Genomic DNA, 14,032 nt, shown 5'->3' with positions numbered 1-14,032 from the left:
CCACAACGACTTCGATCGACCAAGTTCTAATCCGTTTATCTATTGACGCATGAAAAGAATGGTACTTCCCTTCATGTACAGTCCATTTACCGCGATCGATGCTTGGCGAAGAAATTACTGGAAAAAATCCAATAACAAATCCATCCACGAACACACCTAACGCTACCCGAAGTAAAGATTCTGAAAACTCCTGCATCTTTGAGCATGCGTAGTAGCGTTGTTTTGGAGTCTGCAGTCGAACTATTTTCTTGATCGTGATCTGTAGGAAATTTACTTTAAAAACATCGAAAAGTTCATCAAAATCGGACGTTTTTTCACCGAGTTTCATCTTTCTCAAATAAGGTAAGATTTGGGTGACTTTTTTTTGTAAATTTTTGGTGAAAAATAGATGTAAAATGTTCTTAAATAATGCAATATGTTCCGGTTGAGTCCGGTACATGAAACCTGGTGAATTTAATAGATTAGATGTGTATGCTCGTAACTTGGTTACTCGTTTCAGTGCCAAAAACTGCCAACTCCGAGAAAAACGTCATCAAAGTTCGGCAAATTTAGGGAAAATTTGGCAAAATGGCGATATGAATTGTGCATCATGGTATCGTAAGCTTACCTATTTCGACATGTTTTTGGGCTCGTACACATTTTTTCATTTTGTTTTTTGGAAATTGCAGCTGATTGGATGCAGGTTTCATGTTTGTTTTGATTTGATGCTAGCAACCGGATACTACAGCCTTTTGCAAAGATCATTCGCAGTTTTTATCCCACCTTGTACGCTTGCGTAAATTCACGCCAGTGTGACACGATTGATTGCTGAATGTGGTGCTGATACATGACATGATTCAATTAGCTAATCAGAACCCGACTTGTTTACGCCATATAAACTGTGCCAAAATAAAAACTGCGAAAGAATTTTGCAAAAGATAATATAGGCACAGCCCTAGTTCCGCTGTTGATGATCATGACGTTTTTAAAAATTATGGAAAATGGCCCTATTTTTATAAAGTAAATTAAATATATCATGACATTCATGTGTCATGTGTGTATGATTTTGTAAAAGTTGAAGAGCCATGACTGACAAATGAAAGACAGTCTCGAGGGCTGTGCAACAAGCCCTGGCTGGGGGGGGGGCAAGAATTTTTTGGCCAGCCAAAGCAAAGGGCAGTGCTGCCGAGAGCCATTACGGGCCCGGGGGTAAAATTAACGCACAGGCCCCATTTTTACGGACCCCTAAACTTTAGGGGGCTAGTCTTTTTGTGTTGCTTTTTTAGTATGCTTTCTTTATTTTTTTACGGGCCCCTAGGACCCCAGGCCCAGTGGTAATGCACCCCCTTATCCTCCTTGTCGGCCGGCACTGCCAAAAGGGGGGGCAATTTTTGGCAAGCTGGGGGTTCGCAAGAAATTTTTATGCCTCCACCGGAGGTATTATGTTTCCTGGTTGTCCGTCCGTCCATCTGTCCGTCCGAGCTTGCGGGTGCAATATCTCGGAACTGATAAGATGTAAAGTGATGCAATTTGGAGGTCATCTGAGGTCAAATTAGCAAAATGGGCATGAACCTTGGGGGGTACTGTAAACATTTTAACCAAATTTTTTTAGAGTCATCCGGGGTCACCCAGCCTGGGTCATCTGAGGTCAAATAACTTAAAACTGTCGTATGGGCATGAACCTTGGTGGGTACTGTAAACATTTAGAACCAAATTTTTTTAGGGTCATTTTGGGGTCATCCGGGGTCACCCAGGGGTCATCTGAGGTCAAATAACTTAAAACTGTCGTATGGGCATGAAACTTGGTGGGTACAGTCAACATTTAGAGTCAAATTTTTGGACGGTCTTTTGGGGGTCATCCGGGGTCACCCAGGGGTCATCTGAGGTCAAATAACTTAAAACTGTCATATGGGCATGAAACTTGGTGGGTACAGTCAACATTTAGAGTCAAATTTTTGGACGGTCTTTTTGGGGTCATCAGGGGTCACCCAGGGGTCATCTGAGGTCAAATAATTTAAAACTGTCATATGGGCATGAAACTGGGTGGATACAGTCAACATTTAGAGTCAAATTTTTGGACGGTCTTTTTTGGGTCATCAGGGGTCACCCAGGGGTCATCTGAGGTCAAATAATTTAAAACTGTCATATGGGCATGAAACTGGGTGGATACAGTCAACATTTAGAGTCAAATTTTTGGACGGTCATTTTGGGGTCATCCGGGGTCACCCAGGGGTCATCTGAGGTCAAATAACTTAAAACTGTCGTATGGACATGAAACTTGGTGGGTACAGTCAACATATAAAGTTAAATTTTTTGGAAGGTCATTTTTGGCCTTACATTCCACTCGGATAGTATCAAAATACTTCCTTGCTTCTGGTACCAAAATCAAACCATTTTGATGAAGACAAAATGGGTCAAGGATCTTTCATTTGTTACACTTTTTCTAAAAACCTACACTGTCATCTAGAGATGGCCAGTTCCTAGTGAAATTGCACCAGTTAAAATGATACGCGTCAAGGTGGAGGCAAACAAAATTTTGGCAAAGAGGAGGCAAGCAATTTTTGGTAAGACAAGGGGGGCAAGCATTTTTGGCACATCAATTGGAAATTTTACCTCCCCTAGGGAGCTCATTAATTATTGCACAGCCCCTAAGAAACTATAAACATTGGTAGACAGGAAGTATTTGTTGGCCAGCCGAAAAGGGGGGGTTGGCACACATGGGGCACCTTTTAAATTAAAAAAAAATGCTTTAAAATGATTTAATTTTCCAGCTCGTGGCTTGTGCAAATGGGTGGAGGCAAAAATGTTGGCATGCCAAGAGGGGGCACAGATTTTTTGGCAGGATGGGGGGGGTTCTTTTTCTGGAGGCTAAAATGATCCTAGAATATCCATGGAAGATCTCTTTCTTCCATTAAAATATCACAGAAAACTTCAAAATTTGGCAAAAAAATGATAATTTGTTTTGCAAAACATACAAAATGTATTTTGAAAATATTTTGATTTTTTTTCAAAAAATTCCAAAATCTAGGTCAGTCAGGCCTGTAAAACAGGGCTTTTGTCTGCTGGTAAAGATTTTCTGGTGACCTGTGGATTTTGTCATCAATGATTTTGTCACAAAATAGGCTACATTAATTGCCAATAAAGAATTTTTTTATTTCAATCACGGTTTCAGGTCAGTGATGGAGTTCCAGTGTCGGTTGTGCGGATGTGAAAAACCTGAAGGAGCTGTTAAGTTTTCAAAGTTGCAGAAACCATATTGTGCATGGATCACTAAAGCCTTCAACATCACATGTGGTGACGATCACCCATCCCTTCCAGATTATGTGTGTGATTCTTGTCGGCGGCAACTTTCACGGTGGAACAAAGCCACATCCTCAAACAAGAAAGTAAACTTGAACATTGAGCTGTATAATTTCCCTGTGCCACAAGAAGCAGAGTCAAGTCCTGTAAGCCTTCATGCAGAGCTTTTCAGGGCAGCTGATGAAATCGCAAAACAAAATAACTTTCAAAAATGGGAACAGCTTAGTGGAGATGTGTGTTATGTGGTGTTTGACATGAGTACAGTAACAGTGGATAGATGTGTTACTATATTAAGCAATGGAAAATGGAAGATCGTTGTACGTGGTATTGAACAAAACCCCACCCTTTTGAAAACTCTTAACAGCGTTCCAGATGTTATTACTGTTAATCACTTGGCAACAATTTTTGCTGCTGCAACCGGCAAATTGTGTAGTGGAAATCCAGACTTTGTCCGTTTAATGGATAGGGATGAACGCTTTGGTAAAGATGGCTCAATTCAGTCATTTGTAGAAAAAGGAATCTACAATTTCCGTGGAAAACAGTACCTTTCTACAATTCGTAAGAAGACATGCACATACTTGGCAAATGGTGATGGACAGTGTCCGAGGTGTCATGCATATAGGACTGATTTGAATGCGATGGAAACGTATGCTAAAAGTAAACAAAACTCAGATGAATCTCGAACAACAGCATCATCCCATGTCAACCACAGCAATATGAACAGTGATGAACTTAAAGAAAAACTTGTGAATGTTCACAATGAAAACCGAAGCCTAAGACGAAGAAATGAAACATTACAAAAACAAATGTCACATCTAGTGAAAGCGGAGAGTGTTGATTTAACTGGTAAGGATGCCACAGAGATTCAACACATTGTGAACCAACATTCACAGGAACTTGACGAACTACTACCACAAGATTCACCTCAAAGACTGCTATGGGAATCGCAGAAGGCAGCAATTCAGTTAGCAAGTACAACTTCAACAAGAAATATGCGATGGCATCCAGCTATTATTCGTTGGTGCATAGCACTTCACAGCAAATCACCAGCTGCCTACAAGGCTATCCGCGACTCGAGATTTATCATTCTACCTCACCAAAACACTCTAAGTGACTATATACATTATACGAACTTACAAGCAGGTTTTCATGGTGATTACATTTTAAGGCTGGCTACTGACTTCAACATAATGGAAAGAGCGGATCATGAAAAGCATGTGAGCATAGCCTTTGACGAAATAAAAATAAAATCAGGCCTTGCATATTGCGCGCATTCCGGAAAAATTGTAGGTTTTACTGAGATTGGGACACTGAATGAAGAATTTAAAACATTTGAACGGAGATGCAAAGGAGAGACGACACCACCGTTGGCAACACATATGTTGGTACTGATGGTGAGAGGTATCACATCAGGTCTTCAGAAACCACTGTCCTTCTTTCCATGCCAGCATGGATTTGTATCATATGAACTATATAATACTCTCAATGAAGCGGTGGAGATCCTAGAATTCATAGGGTTTCAGGTTCATTCTTTTGTCTCGGACGGTGCATCTGCAAACAGGAAATTTTATTCTATGCAGCAAGTAACATCAGATGATTCATCCACCATTCAAGGAACTACCTTTGCAACAAATCACATAATTCGACGAGAGGACAGAATCTTCTTTTTCTGTGACGTGCCACACCTAATCAAGACTACCCGTAATTGTTGGGAAAACTCTGGTGGGAACCAAAAAACACGGAATATGATGGTAAGGATGAACATTGAATACATTTTGATAACCTTTTCCCTAGCTTTCTTTGCAGATATCAAGAAGTAGTAGTACCACAACAACACAGGACTGGAAAATATAATTTTTCAAGTGAATGCATGCAAATTACATTGTGATTAAACTGCAGATTGTATTGAAAATGAGGTTCTTTTGGATTGTTATCATAAAATGAGAAGTAGCAAAGAACATTTGAAGCCAAACTTTGGAAAAAAGCCTGTAAATGAAGAAAACTAAAACTAAATTTCTCTGGTATAGAAATTCTATCATAATCTTGACTGAGAAAAAAGTTGATGATGAAAGACAGAGTCTTGATAAAAAAAGTTTTCTTAACATGTCTGTTCTTTTTTTATCAAATATTGGATATTGACAACATTTAGTTGCATGGTTGGATGTTAATTTATTTATCAGGCATTTAAAAAAATTTAACTGACTTTCAAAATGTGTATTTTCTCATTGCAGTACAAGAGCCTACCAATCCGCTGGACGCATCTCCAAGATGTCTACAAATGGGATTTGCATATCGGAGGCATCAACCCAGGTCTAAGAATGTTGCACAAGATCCACCACGAACATCTGCATCTATCTCCATCTCTGCGCATGAGGGTTTATATGGCTGCCCAGGTACGTTTTGAAAATTAATCATGCAATGACGTGGGCATGAACAGGGCCATCACTAGACCAGTTGGATGGGGGAGTGTACAGCATATTTTACAGACAGAATTTGTTTTTACTAATAAAATTGTGAATTGTAGACCAAAAAATGTTTTTGCCATGGCTAAGGAATCTGAAAAGTGGGGGGGGGGGGACAAAAATGTTCCTCAATTATTTTTTTCAATATTAACCAATAATATTACATACCATTACCGACTGAAGACCAACATCCAAAGTCGGCTAAATTACACCCCATTTATATGACTATCGTAATTTGCCGACAATCATGTGGTTTTGCCCACAACAGTCACAACCCCATACCCCACCCCTCTAACGATGGACCTGGGCACGAATCAGAAATAATGATTATTACCAAGAGCCTGTGAATTTCTTCCATGTTTAATTGTCCCAAATTATTGTGGTTTGTTACAGGTTGTTGTGATGCAAACAAACTGTTTTTAAATTGAGAGTTATGTTCTTGTTTCTAATCATCAGGTTTTGAGCGGCACTGTGGCAAATGCAATGGAAGAGATGAAGAAGCCTGAATTCCAATCAACAATTAAGTTCATTCGCATGTTTAATCGGTTCTTCGATTACCTGAATGTATCAGCTTTTGATTCTACAAGAGAGGAGAAGAAGCCATACAGAACACCTGATGATCCTAGACTGCAGGTATGTATATTCATTATGTTGGCAACAGCTTAAGTTTCACTTTTCAATTGTCAAATCACCCCAGCCAGAACTCTTCCCCCCCCCCCCCTTTCCCCCAGTAAAAACACAAATGTCTACTTTTTTTTGCGGCAATTTTGCGCAAAATTGGTTGATTTCCCCCCTGAAATTCACTTTGCCCCCTCCCCCCCCCCCAGAAAAATTCCTGGCACCACCACTGCAAATGTTAAACTTGTATGAATTAGATGTGATAGCCTGTAGAGATTGGATCTTCTAAGTTTTGGTATTTTATTTTTACTTCCATTTTATTTACAGTGGCTGACTGATAACTTCCTGAACTTTTTATACGAGTGGCAACATGAGTCTGATGGGATGGATTTCCTGACCAAGGAGGAGAAGAAAAGATTGTGCCTCTCGCCACAAACCCTAGAAGGGTTAAGAATTACTGGTATGTGTAGATATGATACTATTGAATGTTTTTAGTTTCATCCCAATCATTAATGCACACGCCTGTATGTGAAGTATATTATAGACTAATAAATTAAAATGTATGTGTTCAAAAGGTGCACAGTAATTTCGAAACAGTGGGAACATGAAACTTGTCTTTCTTCATGATGGAAGCGGCTCCAAACAAGAGTTGATAAAAAGGTTTGTTTTAAGCAGGTCATACAGGGTTTAATTGGAGCCAATTTAATTTTCATGAAACTTGGAAGTAACACAATTACATATTACATCATACATGATTACATCCTTGCTATGATAATGTTGTCCTTTTACAGAAAGTTGTTTACCTATTCATGTAATCGTAATGTAATCTTGGTTTTTGTTTTGCAATTACAGTCTACTCCTTTGTAGCGCTTACAAGGAAACTTCTACAACTACCAGGTGTCCACCCAATCCTATCTGAGAAGTTTACGCAAGATCCTCTAGAGCAGTATTTCAGCAGACAGCGGGCTTCTGGGGGAGGTAATGACAACCCCACAGTGGCAGAGTTCACTAATAATACACTGAGCTTGCAAGTCAGCAGTGACGCATCAAAGATCATTCACAAGTCCCAGCGAGGTACTAACACTAGAAGTAAACGAAACATCAGTGATGTTGATCTCCTAAATTCAGCTGAACTACCAAAGAAGAGGAGATATAGAAGTACTGAATTTTGAAATTTGACATTTGTCCCAGCGAGGTACTAACACTAGAAATAAACAAAACATCAGTGATGTTGATCTCCTAAATTCAGCTGAACTACCAAAGAAGAGGAGATATAGAAGTACTGAATTTTGAAATTTGACATTTGATTTTAACACATGAACAATACCTTCAGATGCATTGGACAAGTTCTATGAAAACCGGTACTGATATTTTGATTTTGTGTCGTGCACATGATGTCTGTTTTAAACTATGTTCAGTAAAATATTAAATGAAGTCATTCATTCATTTTTTTTAGTGATCTGACAGTAATTTCACGTCAGCTTCTTATTACAATGTACTGGTTAAAGGTTACGCTTCCTAAAGAGTGCATTTTACTTGAAGTAGCTGTTCAACTTGTATTTCTTTTACTCGCCTTATGAATTGTATCAGGGTTAAGGACAGAATGGTACTGTATTTTCATGTGAAAGGGAAGAAACCAAAAATTCAATGACATTTGATAAACGAAAGTCCATTTTATTGAGGAGGGGGAAAGTCTGATTACGTTTGTAAAAAAGTATTTTAAATATCGCTGAATATTGATCTTTCGCATTTGGAATTATATAACATTTCATACTTGTGTTACAGGTAGAGCGAGGGGCTCAGCCTCATAAAGAGAGCACTTTCGTTTATAGAAACGTCATCAAACTTTTGGGTTCCCCAAGTTTCAAAATTTCAAGATGCAGCGCACAGAAATACCGTATTGTTTGTCTTGAATGAAGGTTATTTTTTGGAAATAAAGTAGAACATTAGAAGATTGAAAATACCAGGCAAGTGTCTGCTAAACAATTGTTATGAATGCAGGGGTTCTAAAAATCTAAGGCATGTGATAAATCACACTTCTGAATATGTCAATGCGTGTTTCCGAAAGTGACAGGCGAGTTATTTTTATGCCTTTGGAGCTCAAAATAATGTGAAAGTACCAGTATTAAGCAATATTTATCAGAGATATAAGCTTTTTGATATTCTGAATTTATCTTGAAATTGAAAAAAATTATGCTGGAAGGAGAACCCTGAATGTGTTTAACATTTTATGAATGAATGAATATACACTAGAAAGAATTCATGCTGGAGACATGTTTTTTTTAAAATCATTGTGTGTTCAGTTCAGTATCTTTAATACAAAAACATATACCACAAATCAGTGCATACAAATGTAGTACAATAATTCAACGAGGTGTTACAAAATACACATTTTAATAAAGTTGGAACACCTTACATATTGAAAATAATGGAAAGAGATACATTTTACGATAACTAATTTTGTACATTATTTTCAATGTAGTACAATTTTAACTTTTGAAATTGAATTTTTAAGTGTATTTATCAAGGAAGAAAACCTCAATGCGAGGGTTAAAACTTCCATAAGGAAATATGTGCATAATGCAATGCTTTTTTTCCAACCAGCACCAAATTTGGGTTTTCTTGATGATAAATAACATTTTAGGCAACAAAAAACTTGTTCTATGGGACCAACCAAGATTTAGCATAATTGTTGTTGGTCTTCTCGATTAAAACACACAAGCAAGTGGAAATAAATTGGCAAATCTTGTGCTTGTGATTTTAAATCATTTCAGAAATGGAAAAAAAAACGCCTAACCGACCCTTCTGTCTTGAAACCGACCCTACTATTTTGTGCATATACTTGTAAATGATGTGTTTTTATTTACTTTGAAAATTGTATGTATTTTTGTATTTTAAATTTGTATCTAAGAGTTGTATATACTATATAAATTGTATGTTGATAATTGTTGCTTTTAAATTATTGTATATATGTGTAGCAGGGCCCCATGTTAGACCAGCTATTTGGCTGGATAAATATGATTAAAATAAATAAATAAATAAAGGTCCGCCCGTAGAACAGATTTTTTTTCTCGTTGCCTTGAATGTTTTTAATAGCACAAGAGCATGAAACAATGGTTATTCTGCAGAATGAACAATAGTTATAAAATAATTGGATGTATACATACATGTAAATGACATTTCTTTGTACCTTTATTTAGTTAATTAGCCACTTCACATGAGTCATATGACACACAATGTTCATCATTTTAAATTAAACTTCTTCACTTTTTTTAAAAAAAGATTAGGGGTGTAATTAATGGTTACTTGTCTATAAGGCAGTGACTCAAGCCCGGATATTCGGGTACCCGTCTGTGTTTTCCCTACCCGGATACATATTCCATTTACGGATTACCTGAATTAAAAAAATTTTAAGTTTTTTTTTTTGCTTTGTAGTGTCCCTGGACCTAGAGCTAAATTCTAGGATCATTCATTGTTGACTTATTCAAAAAAAAAAAAAAAAAAAAAAATTGTAGGCCTATGTGTTTTGAATAAATTTGTACTCATGTCATACTCTTTTAATGATTTCAAAATGCATTGAATTTGTATCCATTTTGAAATCATTAATAGAGTATGACATGAGTACAAATTTATTCAAAACACATAGGCCTACAATTTTTTTATTTTTTTTGAATAAGTCAACCACGTTTACGTTTGATACGGGTACCCGGTTACCCGAATACGTCATTACCCGATAGGTCACAGCCTTACTTGTCAATTTGTAAATATCCGTTTTAAACGTTATGTTAAATGCTTCTTTCTTTTTTATAGTTTTTTTGGTTTTGGAGTGTCCCTGGAGCTAAATGCTGGGATCATTATCATCATTTATGGTTGGCATTTAAAAAAGGCTTAAGTGTTTCTTCCATGTTATAAACATGTTATAAATATGCAGAGTTATAATTTTGATTTATGTCAAGATACTCTATTAATGATTTCAAAATGCAATGAATTTGTATCTATTTTTGAAATCATTAATAGAGTATGACATTGACATGAACATGAATTAAAATTATAACTTAGCATATTAAAAACACACAGGCCTATTTTTTTCTTTTTCATGTCAACCATAAATGGTTATAGCATTTAGCTCTAGGTCCATAGCTCAGGGACACAACAAAACCAAAATAAATAAATAATATAAAAAAATTGGTTTTTTTTTAAGTTTAATTATTTTTAATATTTTAAGAAAATACAAATTTGATGTTTTGTATTACTACAAAAAACACACAATCAACAATGTATGGATATTCTGCAGAACGAACAATATTAAATAATTTTGAAGTAAAATATTTGTAAATGACTTCTTTCTTTGTACCTCTATTTAATTTACCAGTTTACGTGAACAAAGTCTTATGGTCAAATCATATGGCAATTTTCAATCAGGAACAAAGAATCAGGAACAAGTTAGAGTCAATTCTTATCTACACTTTTCTTAGTCCTTTAGCAGCTTTTGAGAAACGTCTTTGTCTTTTGCTTTTCTTATATCTATGTATACTTTTACATAAGCAGTACACCGAATTTTAATCCAATATCGAAGAATAACTTTGAATAATTGTTGATTCTCTTTAATGTTCAATTCATCTTTCATTAGTGAATTCCACCTGTTTTGTACAGTTACATTTTTTTGAAATTTGTCCATAAGAAGTTCCAACAAATTTGTATCCCGGTAGTTTTCAATGACATTCGATGATAAAAGTGATCTACCAACATACTCCAGTGTTCAAAAAAAAACATGTAGATCCCAGTTTGGTTGAAATAAATATCCCCTGTTCTGTTTCTTCACCCAGTCTCTAGCATACGTTACAAAGGATTCATGCTCGTCATTGGAATTGTTTAAGCGCCAAGATTTTAAAACTCGAACAAACTTTGCAGCCATTGTTGTCTTTACTTTTGAAAATCGTTTGACAAGGGCGAATGGTATGAACCCAGAGATGTAATTGATGACCTGGTGATCATGGGGTGTTAGGGGTGTTGAGTTCACATCATTGTTCTCTTGTAAGTCTGCAATGTTCCTGTCTTTAATAATCTTTCTATTCAAATTTCGTAGACAAAATTGTAACAGTATATTTGACAAAAGTTCATGTATATTTGTTATATTAAGTTCCTTAAGAAGATTGTCCCAGTTTTTTTTTATATTTCCCAAACGGAAATTATGAAAGTTGGCGAATATCACATCATATGACTGGCAACTTAATACACGCTTGTCTGCTGAAGTTATTATCTTCCAAAGTTCCATTGCTGTCTCCGTCCAAAAGTTCTTGAAAGCGGGATGATCTGCATTCTCTGAAAGTTGTTTACCAAGATTTTGCAGTGGAAGACAGTTGGGAAATTCCTTGCGGCTGTAGATTGGGTGATCTTTAAGTGAAGTAAGGATCAGCCCTACGTACATCATCACATTTGCCAGGACATCAGTAGCTGTAAACACTGCCGCTGGTCGTTTTGTTGACACTGAAAAACATAAATATTAGAATTTGAGAAATACACAATAGAATAAGAGTTAAGTGCGAAAAGTGTGGACGACATCCCTTAGAATTAATTTTAGTTATTGCCCCTTTCATCCTCAAGTTATGGGATTTGTCAGATTTTTATTAAAGATCTATTTTCTGAGATTGAGATGTGCCACCACAAATTAGTCCTGTTATATCGACTGTCGTATGTGTTGTATTATCGTCGATATGACCCTAAATCCGACATGTCAAAATAAATTGTCCTTTTTCGAAATTCCCATGCTATTGCTATTTTGTCCGAATAAGCTTACCGTACGATCATGTTTTCATCGTAACTCATATCGGCATGATTTTAAGCTTATCTAACGACTTTATTTCAGCATTTTTAAATCTCATTATGAGTTTCGTCTTGTGTCGATTGTCGTATCCCCCCCCCCCACGAAGTGTTGAATTAGAAATCATGTGTTGATAACAGGCTACCACCTCTCTTGTCGGATTTTGTAAGAGGATACAATTGACAAAACATTTGGGGACAGCCATTTAAATTTGGCAAAAAAGGGGCTGTAATTTGTAAATGGCTCCTGGTGGCCAGGCGGGGATCAAATGGGAAAACAAAACAGCTTAGTACCTTTCTTTCTTGGTTGAACTTGAGGTGGGTCCTGGCTCTTTCTTTTTCCTCTCTGATTAGTACTGCTACCTTCACCCTGCTCGTCAAACCTTGATTGTTCACCAGTTGATTCTGGGAAATAAAAGAAACATAACAAATTACTAACTTCATCGGAATCCCAGGCGAGTCGTATATCGACATAAAATTTTGAGCTTCATTCTATCTACACGTGCTACATGGGCCATGCATGGCAATGCAAAACATAAAACAATGAAAATGGACATGTCTGAATCAGGTCACGACATTGCATTGGGATGATTAATGGAGGGACATCACATGGGGAGGGGTTCATGCCTGGGTTGATTTGGATTTTTGGATAAGCATGTAAGCTTTCCAGTTTCACGCTCTTTTTATCATGTTCAAAACGATATTTCATATTATATAAGCTTGCCTTTATATAGCACGGATCTTGCAAATAGCATGAGCGATATTACATACCTTCATTTTTACTGCATCTAGGGCAAAACCACTCATATTCTGGTACAACCGCCTCAGACTCTTCTTTCCCAATACATCTACTATGACATGTAGCCGGTTCGTCAGTTTCTCCACTACCACAAGAATCATTACTGCATACGATTGCAGCCGTAAATATTTCAAATCCGCACACATAACAGATATTACTACTGCCAACTTCTCTTAAATCTGGATGAATGTCCTCTAAATGAAGTAAATCATGGCCTAAATCGACAGAAATTGTCTAGCTTTCTACTCGCGTAGGCGCCATGTTGTTGTTGTTGTTGTCAAGTGAAACCTTCCCATCATGCAACAAGCGTCACGATTTCGGAAAATTTCCGAGTGGCGAATCGATTCGGTCACACAGGATTTACCGACAACGACCGAGATCGCGAGTTCCTGCGTCACCAGAGAAAATCCTATTACGGCGATCGTCAAGTGGTTAGATCGATCCTGGAAAATCCCACTTGAGAAGCTCTGAATAACAATACCAATTATGAGTCGGTAAAGGGAGTGGACAAAGTGAATGAGATCGTTGTGGTTCCTTCTTATCTCTTTCTTCCATGATGTGAGTTAGGAAACATCTTTTTTTACAATCTTTGTGAGATTAAAAACATGATGTGTTACAATCAGACTACACAGACAAAAAATTGTTATTTACAGGTTTACCTTGTCCACCACAAGACAACATGAAAACAGCCATTCTAAGAACTGTTATAAAAACCAATATATGTTAGTCATCACACATAAATGAACATGATCAATATGTTTGGTAGCTATCAAGATATTATTCAGGTTTCATGATAGGTACCATAATGTATTGTGTATGGGGAGGTCATTGACCTCTCAATATAGGCTATGCTGGAGCAAACATGAGTCCATATTTCACCCCATGAAAATGGTCTTACCATCCTACTCCAAGCATTCAATATTTCATGCAAACTTCAAATGTAGTTCAAATTACAGTTCCTTTGGCTTCATAATAGTATTTATCACTTCCCCGTCCCCATCCCCATCGGAAATTTAAAGATTCAAACCTGGCTGTGTAGTTGTGAGTAATGAGT

The 14,032-nt window shown here is 36.9% G+C and overlaps 2 protein-coding genes across 2 annotated transcripts; one reads left to right on the top strand and one right to left on the bottom strand.

Moving 5' to 3' along the window:
* Positions 1-179: 179 nt before the first annotated feature.
* Positions 180-8,418, top strand: LOC140163199 (uncharacterized). The gene is made up of 6 exons (XM_072186598.1): positions 180-342; positions 3,152-5,030; positions 5,511-5,672; positions 6,198-6,374; positions 6,687-6,819; positions 7,212-8,418. The coding sequence occupies exons 2-6, from the start codon at positions 3,159-3,161 to the stop codon at positions 7,529-7,531; spliced, it is 2,664 nt and encodes an 887-aa protein (XP_072042699.1). The 5' UTR covers positions 180-342; positions 3,152-3,158; the 3' UTR covers positions 7,532-8,418.
* A 2,568-nt stretch (positions 8,419-10,986) lies between these two features.
* LOC140163198 (uncharacterized) lies at positions 10,987-13,203 on the bottom strand. Its single transcript, XM_072186596.1, has 3 exons — positions 12,951-13,203; positions 12,474-12,584; positions 10,987-11,846 (listed from the first exon to the last, which is right to left on the bottom strand). Exon 3 carries the CDS (start codon positions 11,788-11,790, stop codon positions 11,119-11,121), a length of 672 nt encoding a protein of 223 aa, XP_072042697.1. The 5' UTR covers positions 11,791-11,846; positions 12,474-12,584; positions 12,951-13,203; the 3' UTR covers positions 10,987-11,118.
* Between the last annotated feature and the right edge of the window lie 829 nt (positions 13,204-14,032).

Source organism: Amphiura filiformis, chromosome 10 (genome assembly GCF_039555335.1).
Source record: "Amphiura filiformis chromosome 10, Afil_fr2py, whole genome shotgun sequence".
Classification (NCBI taxonomy): Eukaryota; Metazoa; Echinodermata; class Ophiuroidea; order Amphilepidida; family Amphiuridae; genus Amphiura; species Amphiura filiformis.
The sequence above is the reverse complement of the archived record's forward strand: the minus strand, read 5'-3'. Positions and strand labels throughout refer to the sequence as shown.